Genomic DNA, 24,105 nt, shown 5'->3' on the forward strand with positions numbered 1-24,105 from the left:
TTCTTTCTGCAGCTACTGAGACACTGGTCTCGTTAACCTAAAAAAAAGAAAGCTCCTTCAAACTGATAAATGCATGCATATTTCTATGAGTGTTAAAGATTTTCACAAAGATGTTAAGAACAAAGGCAGGTAATTACATAAAACCAATCTGTTAAAATACGACTCCCCTTGAGCATAAAAGGAGAAGATGCCCCTAACAGCATTAATAATAGGACTTAGTAGGAGAGCAGACAACAGTACTTGGGGAAAGGAATTACCTGCTGACAGCCTGCAGACTGTCATTTCGTGTCTGCTTATGGTTCTGGGCAACAGTTCCTTTGATCTAATTGGTGACTGGGTAAGTTGAAAGCTGGTGGGGGCTAATATTTTACATGCTTTGGCCCTTTTACTAAAAAATCACCTTTATCACCTCAGTCTCCAAACAATTTAAGAACAGCAGAGTAAATTGCAGAATATTAAATTAAACTTCCTTTGTGGTCATATTTTTCTGATGGGAGATTTAGTCAACAATTCTGCTCTCCTAGCTTTTTTGGAGGAGAGATGACAAAATTTTACTAACACAATTTGGGCAAAATTAAGTGGCTCTATCCAACACAGTAATCCAGGGTGCCTGTTCTCCAACCCAGACTGATTTCTAGGAACATAAAACTTAGGAGAACATTCCTATGTATTTAGAAGTACCTGGTCTAGAACTAGCCATCTATATTCCACTTGAATTACCATGCAACACACAGTTTAGTAACTATCTAACTCTGTCCACAGGCTTGGCAAGGTAAGTGAGCTCTGAGCAAGACTAACACAGCCACCAGCTCTGACATTGCCTACTTAGCAGGTGTGGGGCAATCAGAAAAGCCATGCCACTTTTACTCAAGAATATAATCAGAAATGGAGGAAGGTCATCTTGTAGTTTCACATTCTTTTTGGGAGCACTGCAACACCTGAAGTAGACAGTTAGATCTTGCTCTTTGTCCACTAAGCCATATGCTTCTAGTATATATAGCCTAAGAAATTATATAAAACTGTAATTCCCTGATCACTCAGACATTTCTGGGGCATGTAATTTCCCATTCTTAAAGGACAACTCCCTCCGGTGTTCCAATATAACTTCTTACTCCTTCTTAAAATGTCCCATAACTTTCTTACAAATCCTGTAGCAGCAAATCTGCATCAAGGAAGTGGTTTCAAATGAGATACTCTTCTCAGTAACATGCTATCCCTTTCAAAGTTTTATCTTGTTATTGATGTTTCTTTAATAACAAATGGTTTCTCCCTTCCTTCATTTCCATGACACAGAGTTTTCATATGGAGAAACAATGTTTCAGCTGTAAAGAAGTACATCAGGATGATTAATAAACTTTGCATCTCTATGACATAGGAAAGCTATTACTCAGGTCTTGAGAAGTTCTTGATATACATGGAATCCAGAGAATAGAATACTGGGGTTTATTCAATAATTCAGCTTAAAAATATCAACAAGATAACTGGACAAACTGTATACAAGTACAGTTTTCTCTTACACTTTTCTTTTACAGTCTTGGTAACTAGGAGTTTTACTACTGGATGACAAATTCCAGATTGTATGAATTTGGTTTTTTCAAGTGATAAACTCTATTTATATTCAATAGCTCTAAGAGAAAACCACATGGATGGCACTACAAAGGAGATGGCTATTTTATTAGGATGTCGAGAACAACAGTACAGCTGTAATTCACTGTAGAGTTTCCATATATTTTGCTGTGAAAGTGATGACAAGTTGATGATTTTGCCATAAAACTGTCAAAACCAGCAAACTATTCAATAAAGGCATTTTTATGAAGTAGTACAGAGACACTCAGACTTTTCAGATTAGTTCAAGTGCAGCTCTCCTAACAACCAATTATAACATATAGCATTTAAAAGCAAAAAAAACCAAAAAACAAACCAGCCAAACAAAAAACAAACCACAAAACAAAAATAACTCTTCTGAAAACATCCTCTATAAATTATTCATATGTTTGTGGACTTGCTTTTAAAACTGCGAAATAAAGTTTCAAACAGAATCATTTGTCCCCAATGTGTAATTCTTGATCAAAATAGTCTTCACTGAAATGGTTGTATTTATTGCTATTATTTCTGTATTTAGCATAATAGAACTTAATTAACCTCTCAAGTGATATTGTGAGAGTTGACTGTATTTCACACAATTACTGAAGAAAGATGTGTATTTCTTTGGCTTCTTATAATCTTGAAAGGGAGATTCTTTGGTCAGTAAGAGATTATTTCTTCATAGAGTTCTATAAATATTCATTTTCATACCTTCTCTATCACTTACAGAGCCAGAAGCCACGTTACAAAGTTGGGATGTAAATTACTAGCAAAGTAAAACTGCAGAAAGGTTATTTACCATTATCTTTTGCATGTGTGTGAAAACAAGACCGAAGGCCTGCTATTTAAAATTTCCTACATTTCCAGGATCTAGCAAGATCTAACAAAGCCTTTGTAATTACTTCGGTATTTTTGATTCTAAGACTGCATATTTGGTTTTATTATCTCTCAGTATACTTCTATATTGACTTGTTACCAGCTTTATGTATTCTATACATAGGAACTGGTGGAAAATAAAAGTGATTTTCAAAGTTTAATTACTTTATTATATTCAAAGTTGATCATAAAATCATTCAATTTAAAGAAACAACATTTTCATCAGCACTAAAGCAAAGTGTTTTGGAGCTGTGATGCATTATGTAGAGAAAAACATTATTGTACAGCATATGGTTCTGTTAGAATAGAAGGGTTTATCAAGGGCATTAAAAAAGCAGAGAGATATCTTGCTTTTTCCCACAACTTTTCCTCAAGACTAAATGTAACTGTTATTCTTATATATTCCTTAATGTATAAGTTGTAAACAGACTATGATTTACATGGAACAGAGATTTGAGTATAACATTATGCAAACAAAACACAAGTTCTACTTTATGGAGTCAAGCTCTTTTAAAGCAGTATAGCTCCTGCAATTTCATACAGATAATGAAGTAAGGGTGGGGAAAAAGAGTTCAAATGAAAAAATTCAGTTGTATTTAATTTCTGTTTTCATTTCATAAAGAAAGACTAAACCTATGGACTACTATGACAATTCTGTTGAAAAATATTCTCATGATCGTTCACTTTTTTGCAGTTCTTCATAGAGATTCTCTAATAAACATCTTTTGTTTTGCTTGATTTTGTACAAAATGTTTACCTTGTTTTTATAAATACTTTCAAAGGCAACAATGGCTTCTAAATATCGTTCAAAGTTAGACTTTAAACAACATAATATACATATTTCTGCAAGCTGAATGACTTAAGAGTTGATCTTAAGAGTTCTGTTAGCACAGAAGCCAGAACCTGCAGGGTTTTCATTCCAGTTGATGGCACGCTGACATGTCCTGTGACCAAGAATGCAGCTATCTCATACAGTAGCTACTAGGCTCATTTAGTAGTTATAATATACCTGTTCAGTGATGATAGCCAGATGACTGTGTTGGGATTTTTTACTGGCACCTTAATAGCAAAAGGCAATGAAAAACGTATTCATACAAATTAGCTCTTGTCAGCTTTAGACTTCTCAAAGTGTGAGACCTCGTGCGTCAGCCCAGGAAGAGGTAGTACACTAGATATAGTCGAGTCTATCAACTCCTACGTGACAGACCAGTGCATCACGGCCCTGCACTCCCTTTCCTTCTTGGTGGGATCCAATGGACTTGGCACCTGATAGTGTGACATTACAGAAGGCTGCACGTGAGAGTGGTACATAGCTGCTGCAGAGGACCATGAATGGCACAGTGCTTATGCTCAGGTCATGAAACTGGATAGATTTGCATCAGTACTTACAACTGCTAAGATGTAACCATGGTAACCTCTTTGTATTCACGACGAGGGGAAAAAACACAGGAAAAGGGAAACAGCCTTGTGGGTGCAGTAGTCAGGGAGGACTTGCAGTGGGATGCTGGTGCAAGGTCCAAGTATAACGGAGGGTACCCTCTCTAGGCCTGTGGGGAATGTGCAGGCCTTAGCAACTGGAGCATGTTCTCTGGCCCAGGGTTTGGATATGGCTGTGAGCAAGATTCCCAGGGATGGACTTGGGGAAACACACTGGGTGCAGTAGGCTGGGCTCAGTATGTGCCGGACTGCAAGGCAAAACAACTGCACTAGGTGGGAGCACTGTACAGCACAGCAGGCTTGAAAGGAGCTGTGTTAGAGAGCACACAGTTAGAGAGTCCCCCAGCTGTGCTGGGGATAAGGAGAGCCTTCATATGTTCAGGGCAGCAAAGCACTGTGAGGGGGTGGGAGGGGTGAACTACCCCACCCCCCGGTAGCTGCAGCAAGAACAAGTGGGTCCTGCCTATACAGGTATTTAACAGGCCTAATTCAAATGAAACAGAGCAATTTCTATCCCCTTCATACAACATACAGGGGAAAAAAACCCATATCATAAAAAATATAAAAATTACTATTGTTCTTTTAAAGAAATACTTTAGGTGGAAGTATGCCACACTTGGTTTATATTCAGAAAAACCTTATGTGTCACCTACCTGTTTACCTACTGTAAAATCCTAGCATTTTGCTTCCCCTAGATATATTGTGGCCTCCTTAAAATTAAAAAATAATAAATACCTCATGAATAGTGTTTAGTACTACCTACAATTATACAAATATATATTAACTAAGCATGAAAAAACCTTCATGAATCTAGTTTGCTGCCTCAGAAGGCTGGATCAAAAATGGCCTGATCTTATTTTATCGCCCTCCATTGCAGAAATGCAGACCCTGTATATTACTGACAATAAGTAATTTGTTTACTTTAAAATTATTTCATTAGCAACAACTGGATGATGTTAGAAGATGTTATACTACAGCAAGATGTACTTGAAAGAACTGAAAGGGACATGACCGGTATCTACTACATTATAAGTTACACTTTTGCAGTCAAGGTTATTGACAGCTTCAGCATAAAACATTGCTAACTTACAGCAAAAATTAATCTTGTACGCTTTAAGTTCAAAACCAGCTTATCATTTAGGGAATTCTTATAGATAAAAACTAAGAAATCATAATGTAAAATATATTCACCACACTGCTAGCTACAGATGCAATCTTTAAAATAGTTGGGTTACCACATACTCACTCACGATTTACAGTCTGATAACTTGCTTTGCTTCTTTTGCTGTATGAGAAAGCAGCATTTAATCTATCTTAGAAGGCAATTTCACTTAAAGTAAATTGCAGTTTTCCAACACAACAAAATTTAGTTATGCATACAGTTCACATGACAGCATACAAGCCTTTGTATTTCATGTAAAGTCTACAATTCTTATCTTCAGAAGACTTGTCTAAGAATTAAAAATTAAAACATACTAGAAAATACTGTTGAGAGTACTACATATGTAGGCTTTTAAGAAGTGCTTTAAAGTTAGGGTATATGTAGGCACTTCATCTGAATTAAACTGAATATGTGATTCTACAATTAATTTGCATGTCAAACAGGAACAAGTACTTATGTAATATAAAAGCCCTACCCATTTCTTCTCAAACTTCAAATAAGACAAACACAGTTTCTCTCTCTCTCAGTAATACGGTTCAAGGCTAGGAAGAGGATAGCAGTGAAACAATGTTATTTCACATAGCTTATAGTTCCTATATCTGCTACACTGCATCACATGCATGATATATTATATTATGATATATTATGGAAAGTATTTACCTGATGGAATAAAAAGAGACAATTTTTGTGTGTGTGTGTATATATATACATATATAAAAACTATGGTGGTAGAGCAGTTTAGCCTACGTATACACCTTTGCAGTTTCAGGGAGCAATCCCTGGTCTCCAGGCCAAGATGTACAGAGCAGTTTGCATCCACCTAAAGTGAATGGCTGTGTCCACATGCAAAGCATTTGGCCTGGATCTTCTCTAAGCTCCACAGGGGACTTCTAGGACCATAAGAAATTTTTTTTTTTCACAGTTTTTAGTCCTATGTACTCAAAATAATAACTGAAGATATATAACAGTCCACCTTTTATATCATGACCTTTAGAGGGTGTTTCATCCTACAGTGAAGGGCATAAGGACATGCAAGCATCGAAGGGTCTTCTTCTATAGATTTCTTCTAAAACTTAATCTAATAATTTTTCCACCTTAGACACAGCTAGTTGGTTAATTCTGGAAAAGGAAACAAGAACTGAAGAACTGATACAGACTAATACAGAGCATCATCAGACTTGTGCATCAACTGAGGGGAGATGAAAGAAGAGGCTGCAGCTGTACTACAGAGGATGGAATGGAAAGCTTCTTATAAGCCTACAGCTGTATTCTGTGAACTCTTTCTTCTTCTTCCTTGTTTAAGAATAAATGTATTTCGTTATCTGTAGTGATCACATTTTATATTTCCTATGATGTGCTTCCACTGTGAAGACAGGCACCACAAAAATAAGGTGAAAAATTTGAAAAGTATGATCACTGACTTTCATTTACATGTCTTCTATATGTAATTTGGAAGATCCGTGTGAAAACTGGCTCCTGATGGAACTCCCCCTCTCATGGCAAGTGCATAAAGTATCTGAAAAATGCTATGCTTATCAGTTATTACAACATTTTCCATATTTGCTGAAACATCGTATGATAGCAGAATCACCACTTACTGCGGTCAGTAATTATTGTTCTGGCCTCTTGATTACTCGTCTTGTTTTTTAGATTTTGTGCTGCAGTTATTAGTTCATCCAGCTGGGGACGTCTTTGCTCCAGATCCTGTAGTATTGCCTAGTTACACAAAAATACAAAAATAAAACAAAGAAAAAAGCATGTAGAGCTGTAGAGAAGACCATGTATAGAGACTTTTTTGTGTGCCAGCTTGATTTAAGGCAGAAAGATTGATTGCTGTTTCAAATAATATGAAGAATTTGGTCTAGATCTTCCAAATATTTTTATTCTTAACATTAAAATACGAAGTATAACTTGTAATATTAATTTTAAGAGAACCTATAAAACTAGATATAAAATTACAATCATTCTTCATTTTTAACCCATCAAATTGTGCAGGAGTAAGCTCTTTTCCTCTGTAAAGTTATAGAAGGATACTATTCTATATTATCTCAGATTTCACAGTGTATTTTAAAAAAGACACAGGGGTTTACATTCTTATCAGATTAGGTAGGATTTTCCAGCAACTCATGAAGTCTAGTTTATAATGTTTGTTTCTGAATATTTTAAGACTGTTTAATTAGTATCTATTGGTTTAAAGCCAATGTAAGATAGTTAATTTGCTGCTTTTTTTTTTTTTTGTCCTGTCACCTTACCTAGCAGAAAAGTAGTCAACATTCACAGTAATTTATATGTTAGTCAAGTAGATACATAAAGCCCAGGCAATCTGACTGAGAAAGTAAGAAGTAGATCTAGAGTTTCTCACAGGGAAAAAGATAGGCTTCAGAATAATGACTCATGGTCTTTAGGAGGCAATAAATGCTAAAATAAGATAGCTTTAGATATAACGAAAATGAACACTCAAGGAAAGTAAGGCATATAAGATTTATGTATATATTAGCTTAAATTATTTTGAAGGTTTAGGGCAGAGCAAACAAGGAATCGGTTCAATGGTTTCCCAGATAAGAAACATCCAAGCATTTATTTAAAAGACATTGACCAAATCTAGCAACTTCAAGTCCTTATCGTGTAGCTTCCAGAAAAGATGCTTGTTAGATTTCCCAGTCTTAGGAGTTGGAAGTAGCCATATTTATTACCAAATTATGAACAAATTACTTTATTCCACCCACAATTTTGAGTCACCAGAACAGAACGGTATGCTGCCAGATAGCTAGTAGGTACAGTATATCAGCTATCAAGCTGACAACAAAGGTCAGTGGAGGATTTTTATTTTTCAGGCTTTTTATGGGGACAACGGTTAGACAATCTGTGAGCATGCTAACCTGGCTGTTGATTATGTTTCTTGAGTATTTTATTGTCTGGAAAGTCTCTCACACACAGAGCTTAAAATGCTTTTATTCTGAATAATAATATTTTATTTTAACAAGCTGTTAATCACTGACTGTACTGGATGGAAAAGACCTGCAGAGTCTGATCTTAAATTTGGGTTCCCAACCTGAGAATAGAGTTACATAGTTTCACCAGTTTGAAGGGGACAGGTAAAGGCCTAATATAATTTTCTGTTAAATGAGATTAACAAAAGCGAATGAGAATATCACTTCCAGTAACTACAGAATGCATCATCAAAAGGAAGCTAAAAGCTCCACAGAGTTTCATTTTTGTTCAGTTACAAAGTCTTTAGAAAAAAGGTAATTTTCAAGATACACATCTAGCTACACTCTGTGAAAATCTTGCCTTTAACTTCTGTATCAGAAATTCTTTGAAAATCTATTATAACTGGCTTTCTAAACCCATACCCAAAAGTTTGGGTGATATTTCTTCACTTGCATACTGATTTGATTGCATACAGAGACACGCACTTAAAGCAGCAGCTTGCATAATTAAGCAAAGAACAAATTTCTCATTAGAAGTCTCTCCTAAGTGAAAGCACTCAAGAAAAAGAAATAAAATATACTGAGGTAGTTACTAGCTCTAGATATGTATGTGCCTTCAAAACTCCCTTTTATAGGAAGACAAGGTAATGAGTGACATGATTTTACAATAGAAAAACAGTTCCCATTGCAGCCTAACAACATCTGCATTATACATAACACCAAAATGGACTGTGCAGAAGCAATATTAAAACATGTACAGTATGCTCAGATAGTTGAGTTGCCTCCAAAGTAATATTTCCCTTTCTCTCTGCTTCCCCTACCTAGAAAGTGTATAGAAAAGGAAAAGCAAATGAAGTGATTCTAAGGTCTTAAACCAACAGTGACTCTAAACTGTTCCCTAAAGTTTCCTAAATATAATTGTTATTTTGATATTCTGAATAGGAGAATGATTTATCTGATCCAGCCTGAGTCTCCAACCAGACATTAAAGGCTATGTTTGTACCGTAAAAGAAAGCTTCTGCTCTATGAAATCTAGTAAGAAACAAAGCAATAGGTAAAGACTGCTCAGTAAGGATTTGCTAAGTACCAAAATGAGAGAATGGAACTGACATATGCCGCAGTGCTGTACGGAGTGATTTACCCAAAAGACCCATCTGCAATTCCTGAACTGGACACTCAGGAGAACTAGCAATGCCTCTTTAACGTGAGTCTTCCTAGCTCTGCTGTTTCCCTGGGGACACAACAATCTCATCCCTATATGGGCTGAGAGGACATCCTTCCCTCTGCCATATAATGTGAATAAAATTACTTTCTGCTGCATGTACTAAAGTGTATTTTTGAAAGGTCGAGAAGGACATCTTGATAACTTAATGCTATGAACAGATCTGAAGATCCATGGACCTGTCAGGAAACAATAATATATAATTATAGAACAGACATCTTTTTCCTTAGTCTTAGAAAGGTAACCATTCAGAATAAGGAAAAAACAACATTCTTCCAATTAATATATTCTTTCTTTGATTTACTACAAAGTGCCTGAAAACCTTACCCAAACCGTGTTCTATTTTATTTGGAAAATTGTATAAATTAAAATTGTTGTAGAATTATTGCAACATTTATTGGTACAATTTTACCAATTGGTACAATCTTAAAGACTTAGTAAATATTTGTTCCGTATGGAACCTACATTGCACGTACACATACAAACCCTGATGGAAACTTGGATAAAAGTAGCTACTAAACCACATAATTCCTGAGCCTTCACGTGATCCTGTAGCATGAAAGTAAACAGCAACACTTGGGCTCCACTTAAAGTATTATAAAATTCAGAAGAATATTCCGTGATTAGATAAATGAATCATACAAATTGATTCTGTGGGTAACAATAATACAAATAATTATGCTAGGAAGAGAAGTGCTTTGATGAATACAAATTAAAAGAGCACTAAATATGATTTTGGGGAAAAAAAAGACTGAATAGTTTTGAACTATTATCTGAAATGTCCTAAAACAAATAAACCAATAAACCCCCCCCAAACCCACACCAAAATCAGAACCAATCCATATATGGAGATACTTTTTAAAACTTTACTAATTCAGCCAAATATTTAATGTTGTAAAACTGGATCCTCAACAGAAAACTAAGTGGAAACTATTAGAATATGTTATAACAGCCACGGGAAGAAAAACTCGTTAATAGTGGCACCCTGGTGGAGGCACAGCAGATGCAACAGACCAGATGCCTCTGATTTGGAATGTCAGCACGCTGAAATAAATGTGCTATATAAAAACGGGTAATACAGAAATAAAAGTATTATGAAAGGATTTTCAAAATAAATTAAACAGAAATCTATCTAGTCCCCATCAGGTCACCAAAAGCACAAGCACAAAGACTTAGGGAGTCAACTACGCTAAAAGGGTTTTTTTTTTTAATAAACACTTGTGTTCTTGCGCATATAATTTCCCTTTGCTCTCATTTACCTACTGCTCTGTGAAGGTACAATAATGTATCCTGCAAAACTTTATAGTCCACATTTTAATCAAGAAATTTGTGTTTAATAATAAATATAATTCAACATAAGTAGGTCAACAATGAAGAAGGACCGTTGACATTCATGGTTGTACAAACACATCTTTAAACCCCCAAAGAGCTTTTTTATTTCTTCTATATATCTATCAGTGCCAACATAATAATGCTTGGTGACAGCACAGTAATGGAAAGATGAGATTCAGTCATCAAACCTGCCTACAGTTTGTTAGAAAGTGATGCTATTCACTTTTAACAATCTTTCCACATTTGTGGACAGCTGCTGCTCAAAAGAAAAATCCAATTTTCAGGTTCCTAACTTTTATGATTTTTTTACACAAAAATGGAGGTTGAGATATGGAACAAATTGTTTAAGTCAGCAACTGAAATAACTTGTATAAAAATTGCTAAAAAGTAAACTGAAAAACTGAAGCAGGTGAAGTGTGACAAATTCTTTGTGGGACTGCAAGGTTTGAGGCTGAGAATTAAAACATTCTCTAGCTTTATAATGTACAGCATGCTACAGCCTGCATACTTGTCACTCTAGCCATGTGTGTAGTAGTTTATATAAAAGATATGATCTTTAAAATCTATCCAATCTTTTTTTTTCTGACTTTATGGAAAGTGTTATTAAACTAGAATATCTGAATTCCAGGATGGTGCAAGTCTTAAACGTTTAACTAATCATTCACTAGTACTGGCTATGGGTGTTTGCTCTTCAATACCAGAAGCAACTTTTCTCACACCAGAGCCAGGACTTTTCGTCTCCTATTGCTCACCTTCAAATGTATAAAAGAGCGCTAAGATTGTTGTTCTGCAACATTATAGATGATTGTGCCTCAGTCTTCCTGCTCCTTTAAAAAGGCTCTGCATCTACTTTGTAACCATTTTACATTCTTAGGTTAAAAAAGTTTCTGGAAACAAAGACATTAAAGAATAAAAAATAAGAAAAAAATGAAAGATTATTGAGTGAAACGTCTCACAATTCCTTTTTAGTGTTTAACTGAGGAGTCTTCTGTAGTGCTAATGACTACCATATCTTCACAGTTTTTCTGTGTATTTACGTGCTACCCGTTGAATACAGTTTACTATCCATTTTATACTTTTTTTTTACTAAGTAAGAGCACTAACAGGGAGTGATCCAAAAAATCACATATAGTCAAAAAGGAGATTTAGAGAAGGCCTTTCCTATCAAGAGCAAACTGGAAGCACCATTTTGTCATAAGCAAGCCAAGGCTGAAGATTAAAACTTCCCAACTGTTTGGGAAGGTTTGTTTTGGTCCACGCCCAGCCTTGTTTAATGAAACGATTCAGTGGTCCACAGAAGCACAATAGAATGATTAATATGAGAATGTAAGAGAGAAGGAAGCTGTATTTTTCTTCTTATGAACCTATTCACTCCTCCCAACTCATCATTATATTCTTAGAAAAAGCATATTCCACTAAACAGTTTTTGAGAAAATTATTTATTCATCTTTTGAAAAACTTTAGAATCTAAACCTTAAATTTAAACAAAAAATGAAGAAATTGCTTCCTGAGCAAAATGTATAGCTGTGATAACTTTTACCTAGAACAGCTGAGTTTCATAAGGCTGGTTGGTTCTTTAAATATAATGTGTTATATACACACCTAGAAAGAGAGAAAGCTTTGGAAAAAGCGTGTTAACAATTTCAAAAAATGCAGATATGCAACACCTACAATTCATCTGCATAATAAAATTGGCTTTGTTAAGTTATTCCTCCCAAGCACAATTGGAGTTTGTTTTCTTGTCACTAAGGAGGAAGAGAATATGAGAGGAAATGATCATTTATACACTCTTTACATTGAAACATAAAATTATGAAATAATGAAAGTAATATAATGCAATGGAGGTTTGTGGTTTTTTAAACAACTTTTGTTTTGGCTATTAGCTGTTTTGTGTTTTCCCTACAAAGCACATATAATTTTAAGAAAATAAGAAGATCTAGCGTTATCATTTAGCAGTGTTGCTAGCTGATTGGTACCTGTCAGTGAAATCAAAACATGAACAGACTGGACACTATGTTTTGATTTTGCCTGAGTGATTTACACAGCTTAAGTTTCCATAACCACATATTTTTATTCCCAGTCAGGGCCCACTCAAGAACTGCCTAAGTAGCTCTCACCACTGTCTTAGTGAATATATCAGCTCCGTCAATGATGCCGTGGGAAAGCCACAAGTGACAACCTATCAGGTGTCTCACTAGGTGCATGAAAAAGTATCATAGAACTTTTGTATGCTTTTTGTGACAGTCACTCAACAAATTATGTTGGTGGCATTGTAGATGTCTGAGGACTGCTCCTTAACAACTTATGAATCCTGGTTCATAATAAGAGGTTATGACAGAGAAAGGTGCAACATGCTGTCAATGTACACTAACCAAACCAAACAAAATGGGGAGTGCTTAATTTGGATCTCTGTAATTTGACCAACAATATAAGGTGATGGTGATGGCTGGAGCTAGGATAACTCTCACCCTCTCTCTTCCACTCCTGCTTCCCATTTGTGTATGAAAAAGGACTTTGGGAGTGGATATTGCAAGGTCTCTGAGGAAAGGTCTCTGAACTATAGAAGAGAAAAAAAGACTAAAAATCTGAGTTCAAAGAGAAATCAACTATACTGCCTCAGAACTGCAGGAGGCAGACACCCTTCTACTCATCCACTAATGGGGTAGTCAGCAAAGAAAAGTACATGCAGCATGGATCAAAGTCACAAGCAAGGTACAAGAATGACACTTCCTGAGAGGCTAAAAGTCAGCCAAGGCCCCATGAAATGTTTTTTACCATTCTCATAGTCCTCCAAATTGGGTACTGACACTAGGAAAAAGGTAGCATATACATAGGTTGCAAGAGAAAGGTAATAGGATTTAAAGGAGGTCCACTAAGGCAGAATGTGCCCTAGCCTTAGAAATAAAAAGGCGGAAGCAAACAAAAACTCAGCCTGCAGCTGAAAATATTTTCAGACTACAACAATAAGCTCCAGAGATGTAAGGATGCAACACACTAGTTCTTTTGTAGGGGGATCTTAAAAATTAATGCATATTAGAGACAGCTACCCAGTTGTGAAGTTAAGTAAGACTAAATTTGGATATGCGATATGAACTAATAATGCTGTAGATGTTTAACAGTCACTTAAAACATTCACACTATCCATTAATTGCTGCCAAAAATGAAAAAAAAAAAAGAAAGAGAAAAAATTCTCTCACAAGGAGACCAGTTTATACCAAATAAAGGTGAAGGAAGTGTCCAAAGAAGCTTGATGAGACAAGAGAAGTTTTGCCTTGCTAAACTTGGACTTTATGAAGCCACTCTTTCTCAGGAGAAAAATAATATGTAAAAAATGGCAAAGATTTCCAAAATCTTTGCAGTTTGTCTGTGTACTTAGTGCCATTTACAATGCCATTTGCAATAGCATGTTTTTGCTGAGTTAACCTCTAACTGGGGACATCCCCTTTATGCTGGCATCCCAGAAAAGATACGTTTAAGATATAGAAAGTATGCAAGTTGTCCATATGGTCCAAGGAACCTGCAATATCACAAGGAGTTGCAAGAATGCTATACTAAAAATAAGCCACTAATAAATGAATGTAACTTGTTCTTAACAACTACTATGGCACCTTACACTACAATATATGGAATGAGGCAGGACTGTAGCAGAAGTGGTGGAATGTCCAACTTTTCCTGGATAATTGGTAAACAAAAATCCAGAGTCTTCAGGAATGATGAGTAGTTTGGGAAACTTAGCTAATATCTGCTAAATAAGGTCCCCATATAACATTTTTTTTTTTGAGAGACTGTCATTTTTACAATAATACATAGCAACATGGTCAAAATTGATGAACACTGGCAACTATCTCAGACACCGTCTACAGGAAAACAAGCATTAAACAGAGGGACAGTATATAGGAAGCGTGCTGTCTATTCTCTTTTGCACATATGGTACTTATCCAGGAAGAGGGTCAAACCATCAGCAGCTTGATCACTCTAACTGTGCTGGAGTCCATCCAGTGGACAGGATAAAGAGAAGATGGAGACAAGACCGGGAAAAGATTGCAGCTTAACATGGTTAGTGAATGAATCATTCTCAGATAAAAGAAATTAACACTATTATAGTCATTGCCAGAAAAAAAGACAATAAATCTAAAGATGTATTTGTAACAAGTGGAACAACTTTAAAAGATTTGGGTGTTTGGCTATGACGACATCCATTCAACTAGAAGAACACAGTGATAAATCACTTGTAAGAACTCAAGACTGAAACAGGATTAGAGCTCTAAGACTAAATCTGAGTATACATTAACTTGTTATAGAAGTCACTTTCTAGCTCAAACAGAATCCAGTGGATAGCATTAGTAGCAAGGCTTGCTAAAGCCTTAGGCTGCAACTGTGAACCTTCACCTAGATACACTGACTGTATACAGAACTTTTACTGAAGTACATGAAGGAAGGCCTCAAAACTGGTGCAAACCAGAAAGATAAGAGCCACAACCATCAGCAGAAACTGCATGTACTGAGGTAAGAAAAGGTATGGCCTACGTGAAGACAGAGAAAAGATCCAATGAGGAACATGAAGACCCCAGACCCAAATATTGCTATTGGACCAAACCATCGCATGAGAGGAGGGGAGCTTAAATTATAAGGGCATAATTGCCCAGGGATTTCTTTGTTTGCGGTCTCTCTCTGGAGACAACCAGCTCGAGCTGTCTTTTACTGCTGTACCGCTTAATAAATTCACCTGGCATACGTCATATCAGAGACCCTGCTTCAAGGAAACCCAGGGTCGAGCCTGAGGGGAAAGAAAGCGCTGGTGAGTAAGTATGTGTATGAGCCAGGAGTTGGAAAGGGGCAGCTGCTGGCTCAGAGGAGCTGCCTGCTGCAAAGGCATTCTGGTCCTAGCAGTTACAGTCTTGGGTGGTGCGTGTGCAACTCCCTGAATGGTGTGTGAACGCTTGGGCAGCAGCTTCTCCTTTAACAAACTGTGTATGAAATTACAACCTTTTGCCCCCACACAATGTTGCTGTTCAACAGTACTTTTGTTTGCAATAAAGTAAGAGCATCTAAACCATAAGGCAAAACTATTCCAGGGTATCTTATGTCCTTTCAGGCAATCACACTAAATAACTTAATGGATGGGAATCATTGTTAGGAGCTACAGAGCACCCCAGTTTCTACGTTAGTCAGCAGAATCACAATCTCTAAGCACATAGCTACCATTTGTGGAATGCGAATTTGTGAAATTTAGTATTTTATTTCTCCTATATAACTAATGGGTTTCAGATTAAGGATTTTTCCACTGTGCTTACAAATGTCTATTACCAAGAAAACTGGGGACAGCTGTGCTCTTTCTCAGAGCTGCAGCTTTAGTCTTTTCTTTACTGGGTTTGTGTTTTTTTTTTTGTAATAGTGGTAGTGAACAACTTTTATCTGAGACTGAATCAGTGAAAAATGTCCTTGTCAATGCACTCCAAAAGCAAAGTTATAGGCTTTTTACCTTTTCACATTTTTAAACAGAAGATATGTTTAGCGTGTATAAAACAGTAGTGAGTAGATATATTATATTATGAATATGAGCAAAATAATCAGGTATTTTAAGCTATCCTTTTTTAAAAATTTAAGAAAAGAGTTAACATTTTTTCATGGAGAAGGAAAGCTAACAGCTTGACTAAAGATGCTCCGCAAATTATCCGATTTTATAGGGAAAAGATTAGCCTGAATCAATTTTATGCTCTGAAAAAAACACAGAATTACTTCCTTAGCTTCTGCTAGAGCTTATGGAAATCTTTGATTACTTTTACTGGAAGTTTTCTCCAGTAATAGCAAGTGAATAACAATTAAGAATAATAAAATGGATTGGCACAGCTTCATTTGCCAGATAAGTTTTTCTTTAGTACCTTATGACACTAGATATTTTTCTCAAGAATAAGAACAAATAAAGAAGTAAGATTTCATTCTGGTTTGTTTGGGTTTGCTTTTGAAAAATAATTGTTATACCGGTTGTTTCTTACAGTGAACTTAATATTAATTAGCTCTCTGTGTGTGCGTAGGGGGCGGGGAAGTTATTTCTTACTTACCACGTCTGATAAGAAAAGTTGGAATAACTCTGAAATAACTTTAGTCCAAATCTAGTAACTTGGGCCCTTATCTTTATTTATATCTCATTGACATTCTGAAAGATGAGAACCATACAAAGTAACAAGCCTGGTTTTGGTACCTAAGCATTTCTGGTATTTTCAGAAAGGTTTTACTCCTAGTACAATACTTCTGCCTTTCATTTTTGTTTTAATTTTTGTTGCTTTGTTGTGCTTGTTTGTTTGTTTTACTTCTAGTTTTTATTTTCCCATATTTCTGTAACTATGTACTTAATTAAGGCCAATAATAACACAGAAGGTGAAGGTTGAACATAGAAAAATTCTGATGTTGTTCATATTTTATTAACAGTGAAGGAAAGAAGGAAGTTTATATAATGTGGATATTGCAAGTCCAGGAAAAATATTTCATTTAAAAGTCTGTGGAGATTATGAAGACAAAACAGTGGTGTACTGTAAAAATGGGTTATTAAAAGTTTGGACTGGGCAAGACTTACCTTTATAACTAATTTCAAAGGGAAATCTCAAGTTCTCAATTGCCAGCAGGAGTTAGTAAATTATTAATACCATCTTGTCTCAGTAGTGTCACAGAGACAACAGTCTTTTGAAAATACCATATTTAATACTCAAAAACCATAATTTGCCCTTCACAGTGTAAGAAGGTATGGGGTAGGCTGGGAAACAGATATAAGTGCTGCACACTTGAGCATCACTACACATAGCTAAAGTAGGAGCTGTAGCTGAGTTCGGTCCCCCAGTTACTTTTAGTGTGAAAAGTGGGTGGAGAGTAGATGCCTCAGGAGGGAACTCAGCCACACGTAGGTTGTGTGGAAAGATGCCGAGCCACTGCATAACTAGCAAAAATACACAAGCACTCCTTATCTTATCACAGGTGATGGGTGTCCTGGTGACAAAGGCTGGGTCCTTGCTTTCTCTTTCCTATCCTGGGACTCCTCAACTCTTTTCTGAGCAATGGTGCCAATTCAACAGAAGAGGCACAAACTAACACCGACCACAACAGCCTGGAGTAAGGGACATTTCTGAAAAGTGGGAGATAAGAAACACACTGAAAGCAGGTGACTCACTGCCTGGATGGATGCCTTATCCACTAGAAAATGTACAAAAGAAAAGAAAAAAGGCAGTGGCTCTTCCTCCTGCATTTCCAGTGAATACCCTTTCAAGATGCTGATGAAGAACACCTGGCAGATTAAAGCACGTATTCATGGGAGCCAGGTGGAGGAGGGCTTACTCTGAAGATGAGCACTGGATTTTCAATTTCTGCAGAGCAGGCTGGAAGGACTTCTAATCACAGGCAAAATCCAAACTGAAGGAGCACAGCAAATGGCACTACTGTAGAGCTGAGCACCAGCAGAGCTGGGTAGGGTTGTCAGGGCTGGGAGACAGGCACCTGTGTTATGCAATTATGACTCATTTTAGGCTTTCCTGTCATTTTATGGTGCCACCCCTTGGTCAATACAGCTTGGTGCAGAGGGTAAATTTGCTCATGCTATGTTAAGCCATTAACAGGAAAGCAATAGCGTTGAAAAGGTATATAGGCTGGAAATTGAAGACCGCAAAGTTCAAACAGAAAAGATGTAAATTCTTAGTCATAAGTCCATTTAAAAATCAGAGCGGATGACTACTGAATACAAGATGTTCTTAATGAATAGAATTGTTTAAATCAAGATCATGTGATTATTTTTAATAGATAGGCAAAATTTTGAAGAGCAGGAAAAGGAATCCCAATGTAAAATTGCATGGATTGTGGTATCATAAAGAGTATATGATCATTTCATAGATTTCAAGGTCAGAAAGGACTTAATCTATGAGAAATTAAAAATACATTTTTAATTGTATTTCAAGTCATCTATAATGCCAGCTTTTCTGAGATGAATTTTCAACACCTGTTTCCTTGAATCAGTATCAAACCTACTTGGTTCCCCTTCCCTCAGACAGTTATAATGTAATTTAAATATATTTAATCAATTTCTGACTGAGAATGGTGTTTAAGCATAAAGTTAAGCATAACACTGGAGCTATTTCCTGTTCAGACGAGGGGAACTCTTACTATGAACAGTTAATGCATTTCATCTGTAACCATTGCTTGAGGCAGAAGGTGCAGACGTTGATTAGTAGCTTGCAGAGGAGCCACAGAATTCTACTTCAGTGGAAGAAAAATTAGCATTTTTCTTTTTCAGAAAATACAGTTTTATTATCTGAATGACAGTTTCAGAAATATATCTGATATAAATAGAAAAAAGTATCACTGGCAAAGTCAAATGACACTACTATAATAAAAGGAGGAACAAATAATTTGCTTTATATGTGTATTTATGTATATACACACATGGCTATATGTAAGTATATGTAGATAGAGATACTGATTTTTGCAGTCAGCCTTCACAATAACAAAGATGGAACCCAAGGAAAATAAATTTCAAAATTAATGGCCTTCCTCTGTTTTCTGTTCTGTAACTGAAGAGTAATGGAGGCCTGAGGGGCAATGAGCTTGAGCATTGCAGCCTGATCGAAACAGCCAAGAAGGATGAGGAGGACTTCTTGGGATACTATTACAACACACTCACAAATATAATAAACGTTGCTGGCAAAATGAAAACAGCATTAGAATAAACTTCACCATTCAAAGTCAAAAAGAAAATATCCTCCTTTAAGTTATCTTTGTAAAGTAGTTTTGAAATATTGACATATTTCCACAGACAAGATTTTCTGTACATTGCAAAATATTGTTTTGTTGCTGTATTTCCCTTGCTTTAGAGAAACAGAACTTGGTTTTTAGCCACTTGACTTCTCCTGGGACAAAAGAATGGAAATGGGTATAAAACTGCCTCTTCCAGTATATTTTTATTTATATTTAGTTCCTGTTCCATTTTGTCATATAGGAACATTTTATAGGCAAAGTACTTCCACGATTCCAGAAAGAAATAAGCTTGTCTCCAGGTTTTAGCTAGACTGTTCTCATATACTTGCTCTCCCTTGTACTACAACAGATGGGCTTTAACTGAATAACAAACTATATTATACATTGCTTTGCATTAAAATTCTGACCATATTCAGAAGTTCACTACATGCAGTTCCATAACTGTGTCAGTCATGGCTGAAAAATAACTGAAGATTAGGTGAATGTATATCATCTATTTTTACAGTGCTATTTCTTAACATGAGAAGTAATTTCTCCCTTCCCCCACTGCCCCACACCACCGTCACCCCCCAACCACAGTTCCTAAACCCAAGGGCTTACGGCACTGGCTACTAACAACTCACTATTTAAAAATGTTCATCTTTATCAATTAATCCAACTTGATTTTCAGCTTTTCATTGATCATTAACTTTTTCCATGCCAATAAGGTATTTCTACATCTTACTAGCATTGACACACCATTTGACATGAAGCACAATACAGAGATACACATAAAATTCTGGAATAATAATTTTCAAGTTTGACATATCTGAAAATTTGGCCTTATCTGACCTGTGATATTTTCACTTTTTACTCACTAAACCAGTGAGGTACAAAAAAATGTCATACCATATAGAGTATAAGCTAAGGACTGATGCAGTCAGCTCTCCAGGGGCGGAGAACCCAAATTAACTAGGAGGCTGTTGAGATGCCTCTGGACCCTGCCTCCCGCTCTCCCCCTCCCTGTTACCATAACAAAGTCAGTTCAACAGAAAGGCCATATTGGGAGGTGGAAACAAGAGCTTCCAAATGTGTTACATTTTTAAAAATTAATGATTTGTATCTCCCTATGGAAATGAGAGTATAGCTAGATTGTGACAAGCAGTTCTTCAAGAGCTAAATCCTGGAAGGACTCCAGACTGAGGTCACTGGCTTTTTGCAAATACCAGCCTGCAAAACTGGGAGGTATTTTACCAGTCTATGCTGCTGAAAAATATATCTATCTTGGCAATTTTTTCTTATTCATCTTTCTGACCTTACTCCTTCTTTTCTCTTGAAGATTATTACATACACACATGCAGACCAGTGGCTTTTTCCACCAGACAAAAAAGTAAGATTTCTTTTTCTTGACAGCTACATTTGTAGGCAACCAAATTTTTTTTGTCAGCTATTAATTATTAACAAAAGAAAACTGAGTTTAGGAAGCGAGTATTTCTGTTGCTTTTACTTTATCCCTCCAGAGTACCCTTCTAAGTACCTTCACTCCCAGCATTAGAAAATGCAAAGATGTAAATTGTAGCCATTGTCCAAGGGATTTGCAAAACTCTCTAGAAACATGGGCTGAGGATCATAAAAACAGGAATAAACAACTGCGCCAAGAAATAAAAGAGAAATATTACACATCAGACAGAACAGATGCCATTATCTTTTTGTCCTGATGAACCAGCTAAAAGCAACATCAGTTTATTTATACATGACACCATAATATATTCTGGTTAAAACTAAAACAAAACTCTGAAGCACTGACAAGTTTAGGAGCTATGCCTCAGCATGTCCTAGTACTTTGTATCAGCTACTTTCTCAGCAAGGCTCATAAAGGCTATGCAGGTGACACTGGCTGATCATTTCTAGTCAGTGTAGTGGTGGCACTGATGCCACTATACCAGTTTACTTCCAAGACCCTCCTTTTGCTCTCAGTCTGTGCCTTGTGCCAGAAAGTTCAAGGACAAAAGTAGCAGGGACACAGTTCTAACAAAAAGCAACAGGGGCAAGCTGGTAAAGGAAATGCAGAATGACTGGGCTTCTTTACTGAAGTAGGTACCTGAAGAATGGAGGGCGACAGTTTTTAGTGTATAGGTACCTAAAGTTACACATTTGTCATTTTGATTTGGGTGATGCCAAGACAGAACACCAAAGAAGTGTGACACCAATGGCACTGGTGCAGGACATTATTAAGTCTGTAGTAACAGAGAAGACATGAGATCAGAATTTTTTCTTTTTTTAAGCAGATTCCCAACAGAGGAATAACTGCTGTGATTTCATTTTTTCTTAGTCTCTATTCCAGGTGTAGATTACTGGGTAAATTAGGTTGTTTTAACTTCTTTGAGTACAACCCCTATATTTCTTCAAAACAAAATAAAAAAAATACCCCAAACAAAACGTAGTTCTGAAAAACTGCGAAGACCTTAATCAGTTTGTAAAATTTTAGCTTCCTTTCAATCCTTAATTACTCACTGATGCAGATGTGCCGGCATTAAGAGATAACAAATAATTATAACTGATTCACCATGTATGCCGAGGTAGTTCTCTTGAGGCTTGATGGTTTATTGTTTTCTAATGCCATTGTAGATCAAAGGAAAATGTTTCCAACTGTCTTTCACAGCATGAGAGACATTGCATATGGAAATCAGGTCATATGAGTTACTCTTTTGGAGGACTGCTTCCTACCATAAACAACTAAAGTCACATAAGAGGTATATTAAAGGAGATTTCTAAACATGCACAAAAATGCACAGAATTTCTAGCTGAGGGCATGCTTATTGAATTACCTCCAAACTGAAGCTCTCTCCACAGATTAACAATCACTCAAAAAACCTTAAATTGCCACAAAGCACAATCATATTCATTACTCATACTGACAAAAAAATAAAATCAGTAACTGCCAAAACAGCATTGGCCCAGGGGCTTATCGTAAGGTGCTCAGGCCCCAGCATACCACTGCAAGCTGGACATACACTCCCTGGAAGAGGGAACAGTAGGTTTTGGCCAGCTGCACCCACACTACTTCCTTCCTGCAGAACCGCTTAGCTGCAGGTGTGCCGTATCCACCAGCTCACGTGTTTGAGAAAGGCAAAGGCTTCAGGCTGAGCACATGCACAAGTGCATGAAGGCAAGCACATGAAGGGTGGGAAAACAGGAATGAGAGTGAACAGCAGGCTAGGGGCATGAGAAGGAGGAGGTGGAGGTTTAGGAAAAGCAGTGATATGCAAGAGAGGAGCTAACTGATATGTGAGCTGAACACTCCAGGAAAGGCAGTCAATCCTCAATTACCTACAGATTATTTAACCTCAGTTCTGGATTAAATACAACATGAGGCAAAGGCACTACACCTGCTTCAGTATAGAGCTAGCTTAGGTCAGAAAGACTTAAATAATACATGCAGAGCACTGTGTGAACACAGTTGTGTAATTTCTGAGGCCAGCTCAGCAGTACAGCATCTTTCAGGAACAGCCTGAGTTAATGAGACCTGATGAGTCTCAACTGACTGAATGCAGAACCACTTACCTGTTCCTGCATCTGCTCCCCAGCTTTATCTCATTTAAAACAGCTGCAATGAGCCTAGCTGTAATCAAGGCACCTCCACAATACTGCAGTACTACTAGCATCTGTGTATGTGTATGCATGTATGAGAGAGAAAGAGATCAGAGTCAAATCTTCGGTGTTGCATATTCCATATAATTGCTTTTTAAAAAAGATACAGCAATTTTGGGTCAAGGTCATGGAGCAGCCTGAGGATACCTGTGCTAACTGTCCATAATTTAATCTTGTGTGTATTTCCTATTATTCCTATTGGAAGGATATTTTCAAATATTTGTTCACCATTTCAACCTCTAAGTCACCCTTAGACAGGCTATTGCTTAGAACTTGCTGCCACCCATTTTTCTAGCTACCTGATGATTTTTTTGTTGTTGTTGTTCCTCACTACATCATCTACCAGGAGGAAAAAAAAAAAAAAAAAAAAAGAAACCCAAACCAAAAAAACAGAGAGCCCAAATAGCTTTTTGTGCTATTATCCACGTTGTTTGTTATCCCACTACTGGCAACAAGAGTTTCAACCCTATTGCTCATTTCTTTTCTGCAACATTATACAAGATGGAGATAATTTTTGCAGGTGGTCTAAAGTTTGTAGTCTTACATTGTCACATTTTTCCGAAATAGAATAATACAGTCACTGAAACTTTTGAAAAGATAGTCTGAAAAAAGGTTTGTTCTAGCGCTAGTTGTTATGCTAAGGGTTTCAAGGCAGGTGTTCTCTGTGTGAAGGACAATAAACAAACAATGTTAATTCTGATACTGGTATGACACCATTCTTACCTAGCTCAATACAAATTATGATGTGAAAATTCATTAATTTCAGCTATAATACTTGGGAACTTGGTCAAGGAATCTAATAGGTGTATTTGAGAACCTACAATGGATGAATATAATTCACTTTTTAAAGAGGGGTAGAAAACTACCCAGGAAATTTTAGGTGAATTTTTTGAGCTGAGTTCTACGACATATGGTTAAACAATCTATGAGCAGAGAGAAAAAAAAAAGTACCAGCCAACCATTTATCAAGAGTAAATAATAACCAGTCAACTGAATTTCCCTTCATCTGGAGCTGTAAGATTTACCAATAGTGGACAACAGGTAGAAGTTGTGTCTGATGCCCTTATCAAGGCTTCTGATACTGCCCATGTGACGTTACCATAAGCAAGTTCGGAAATTTTGATTTAAATGGAAATTAAACTGAATGGAAAACATAACTTGAAGGTACTCTAGGGGAAGGTAATATAAAGTGAAGC

The 24,105-nt window shown here is 36.6% G+C and overlaps 1 protein-coding gene across 11 annotated transcripts in view; it reads right to left on the minus strand.

The window, feature by feature from the left end:
- DMD (dystrophin) overlaps nt 1–24,105 on the minus strand; it is a 1,138,094-nt gene that overhangs the window by 307,616 nt on the left and 806,373 nt on the right. For all 11 annotated transcript variants that reach the window (XM_075097793.1, XM_075097785.1, XM_075097765.1 and 8 more), the window contains one exon: nt 6,658–6,775. In XM_075097793.1, coding sequence (XP_074953894.1) covers nt 6,658–6,775 — 118 coding nt within the window. The remainder of the gene's footprint in view (nt 1–6,657; nt 6,776–24,105) is intronic.

The sequence above is a fragment of the Phalacrocorax aristotelis genome, chromosome 1, assembly GCF_949628215.1.
Source record: "Phalacrocorax aristotelis chromosome 1, bGulAri2.1, whole genome shotgun sequence".
Classification (NCBI taxonomy): Eukaryota; Metazoa; Chordata; class Aves; order Suliformes; family Phalacrocoracidae; genus Phalacrocorax; species Phalacrocorax aristotelis.